Raw genomic sequence first — 4063 nt, 5'->3', positions numbered from 1 at the left:
GAAGGCAGACACCAATAATATAGATCAGAGAAGAAAACTAAAAATTTAGACCAAACATGTACATATACACACACAGACCCCTTCTCATGAATTGTCTTTAGCTACTCTCAAGACTGAAGACTGATAGGTCTATAGGAGATTTGTTTGTGATGTATGGTGTATGAGAAGTCCTAACCAGTTGACTCCAATGATTTTAAATCATATGAACAAAATATAATTATGTGTACACTCATTTCCATATCCTAACTACAATGGATCATCTCCAAGAAAAAGAAATGCAAAAAAGCAAAATGGCTGTCTCAGGAGGCCTTACAAATTAGCTGTGAAAAGAAGAGATGCAAAAAGCAAAGGAGAAAAGGAAAGATATACCAATTTGAAGGCAGAGTTCAAAGAAATAGCAAGGAGAGATAAGAAAGCCTTCCTCAATGATGAGTGCAAAGAAATAGAGGAAAACAATAGAATGGGAAAGACTAGATATTTCTTCAAGAAAATTAGAGATGCTGTCTCAATGGACATGAGTTTGGGTAAGCCCTGGGAGTTGGCAATGGACAGGGAGGCCTGGTGTGCTGCAGTCCATGGGCTCACAAAGAGTTGGGCACTACTGAGTGACTGAACTGAACTGAGCTGAACTACAAAGGAAAAAGTAATTGGAAATGAAATCTATTGGTTAATCACTCACTAGGCCATATTTTGCACAAGTGTTAAGAGTTTTTTTGATAGTCAGAATTTTGAATTAAAATAATATTTTTTGAGTGCTAATATTCACCATTGTGCTTGCTATGTATCTTCAGGAATGTCTGACTCTGTGTGACCCCATGGACTGTAGCCTGCCAGGCTCCTCTGTCCACATGATTCTCCAGGCAAGAGGACTGGAGTAGGTTGCCATGCTCTCCTCCAGGGATCTTCCCAACCCAGGGATCAAGCCACATCTCTTATGTCTCTTGCAGTGGCAGGCAGGTACTTTACCACAATGCCACCTGGGAAGCCACAGGAAGAAGTGCAAATACCAAAACATAATATAAACTTGAATGAAGTAAAATCTTTCATTTTAATGAATTCATCACTGTGCCTTCACCAGCAAGCAAAAATGAAAGAAAATATTTACTTGCATATTGAATAAGTTACTATGACTAACCAAATTCTTTTCTCAAAGAGCTTACAATATATTTGGTGAAAGAGAAATATTATACAAATACATTTTCTTTTAAAAATACTTCTTCAAATTAATCTTCACTTCCCTTCAATAAACATTTACATGTGATTTCCCAAATTCTTTCATTACCACTCAGTGTTTCATGTAAAGTGAAAGCGTGGAGAGAGGCTCAGAGGTTGGGGGTATGTGTGTAATAAGTGATTCACTCTGTTGTACAGCAGAAACTAACACACTTATGTAAAGCTATTACACTCCAAAATAAATAAATAATAAATAAAAAATTTAAAAAATAAAATCAATATTTTCAGGGAGTCATCAAAATTATAACATTTCATGCAGAATGTTAACTTGATGAATTTAATATTTCATGTCCATAGAATGGCAAAATGAGCATCTTTCCCACATACAAACTTAGTTATCTTAGATTTCAATGATAAAAAGAATATTCAAGTTTATACATGTAAGTGTATGAAGAAAGTCTCAAAAATGTAGGAAATGTCAGAAATATCACACATGTTCATAATATATACACACAAAACCTACACAATTATCAATCTAGAAGAACACATACTAAACACATAATAACTTCCAGTGCATTTTTATTTCCTTAAATTTTCAATATTTTTCAAATTTTTACAATGTTAACATATTCCACTCAAAAGCCAAAATTGTGAGGTGGTGAGTGTTTCCTTAGCTGTTTGTGTGTTTGCCTTTTAAACCAACCTAAAATAACTAATAAAACACAACTATATATCCATTACAAAGAAGTCACTGTGTGTTAAAAATACTGGAGGGATATCAATATTCTTATGATAATGGCCAACATTTATTAGTACTGCCTTAAATGATTTGCATACATGAATTGATTTAATCTTTATAGTAACTTTGTGCGTGCATGTATGCTCAGTCACTCAGTCCTGTCAGACTCTTTGCAAACCCATGGACTATAGCCCACCAGGCTTCTCTGTCCATGGAATTTTCTAGTCAAGAGCACTGGAGTGGGTTGTCATTTCCTTCTCCAGGGATTTTCCAGACCCAGGGATCAAACACATGTCTCTTGCATAGACAGATGGATTGTTTACCACTGAGCCACCTGGGAAGCCCCTTATAGTAACTCTATGGACGTGGAATTATTATTTATCTAGTGCAGTTGAGGAAACTTGAGGCTTGAATTTTCAGTGATTTATGGTTTATATAAGTAATAGAGCAGCAGTCCTAGAATCTAAATTTTGGAACGTTTGGTTCCCAAGCAAGTGTTCATAATCACTCTGCTATAACGCTTCTCTCTAAAGTAAAGGAAATGACTTCTGAAATTGGCATCATTGTTCCCAAAATTGACCTCTTTTCCATCATAACATTCTCTGAAGTTGGATTACATTTTAGAATATATATGACATATTTGAAAAGCTGACAACTATACTTTTTCATTTAGGAAATCAGTTTCACTTAAAAATGTGTATAGTTAGACTATAGTTTAACATGGTTCTGGTTTCCAATTATAATATAGATTTCCAAAGGCATATTCTTAAAAATACCCAAGATTATATTTAGTTAGGCAAATGATGGCTCAGTAAAATAAATAAACAAACAATTCTATTTGTCTCTGAAGAGACAGCAAGGAAATACACTACAGGAATGAAAAGAAAAATGACTTTGAAGTTTAACATCACTGTTATTTTAATTATTTGGAGTCCTTTCTCTTCTTCATGACCCTATTGAGTGCATTTTTTACTTCTTTGTTTCTAAGACTGTATATAAGGGGGTTCAGCATGGGGATGACAATAGTATAAAAAACAGAAGCCACTTGATCCTTTCCCAAGGAGTAGGACTTACTTGGTTTTAAGTAAGTGAAAATCATAGTGCCATAGAAGATGGTGACCGCCAGGAGATGGGAGGCACAGGTAGAGAAGGCTTTCTGCTTCCCTGCAGTGGAAGTGATTTTCAGGATAGTGGACAGGATGGACACATAGGACACAGATATTGTGATAAGAGACACCACTAGGGTGGAGCCAGCAGAAATGAATATGATGATTTCGATGTCATGTGTGTCAGTGCAGGACAGGGCTAAAATTGCTGGTCCATCACAGAAAAAGTGATAAATTATCTTTGAGTTGCAGAAATGCAATCTACTCAAGCACAGAACATTGACAGAGGTGTCCATAAAGCCAATCAAATAGGATCCAAAGACAAGAGAGCAGCATCGCCTGGTGGACATAACCACCTGGTAATGCAGAGGGTTGCAGATGGCTCCATAGCGATCATAGGCCATGGAGGAGAGAAGGAAACATTCAGTGGCACCCAAGAAAACAAAGAAATACATCTGAGTGAAGCAGTTCAGGTATGAAATATTCTTCTTGGAAGTTAGTAAGTTGTCTAAGGTTTTAGGGGTGATGACACTTGAGTAACTGAGATCAAGAAATGACAAGTGACTGAGGAAAAAATACATGGGTGTGTGAAGCTGGGGGTCCAGGTGGATTATCAGGATCATCCCCACATTCCCCAGCACAGTGATCAGGTATATCAGGAGAAAGAGGGTGAAGAGGACCAGCCGGATCTCTTTAGAATCTGTCAGTCCCATGAGGATGAAGTCAGACACCTGTGTGATATTCCTTCTGCCCATAGTGTTCAAGTGCTCCAAATGGTTGAGATCAAAGTTGATACTTGACATGAATTACTTCAAAAAGCTTGCGGTTTTATAAACAACATGGTATATTTATATTTGATGTTATAGTTTGATGTTTCTAGAGAGTGAGAAGAGGGTTGTAGAGAGTATGAAAAGAAAACTCTTAATTTGACTATCAAATATAGAAATAAGGGTAACTATATTTGGATATAGTGTAGCAAAACCTAATACAATTGAATAGTTAGAATGACTGATACTGTTTTAAGGTTTGTCATTATTAATGCATT

The 4063-nt window shown here is 36.2% G+C and overlaps 1 protein-coding gene across 1 annotated transcript; it reads right to left on the bottom strand.

The window, feature by feature from the left end:
* Positions 1-2834: 2834 nt before the first annotated feature.
* Positions 2835-3773, bottom strand: LOC106700506 (olfactory receptor 8H1). The gene has a single exon (XM_014479353.2). It carries the CDS (start codon positions 3771-3773, stop codon positions 2835-2837), a length of 939 nt encoding a protein of 312 aa, XP_014334839.2.
* Positions 3774-4063: the final 290 nt, after the last annotated feature.

The sequence above is a fragment of the Bos mutus genome, unplaced genomic scaffold, assembly GCF_027580195.1.
Source record: "Bos mutus isolate GX-2022 unplaced genomic scaffold, NWIPB_WYAK_1.1 CTG305, whole genome shotgun sequence".
NCBI classification, from domain to species: Eukaryota; Metazoa; Chordata; class Mammalia; order Artiodactyla; family Bovidae; genus Bos; species Bos mutus.
Note: the sequence above shows the minus strand (reverse complement) of the source record. Positions and strands in the feature narration are given on the sequence as shown.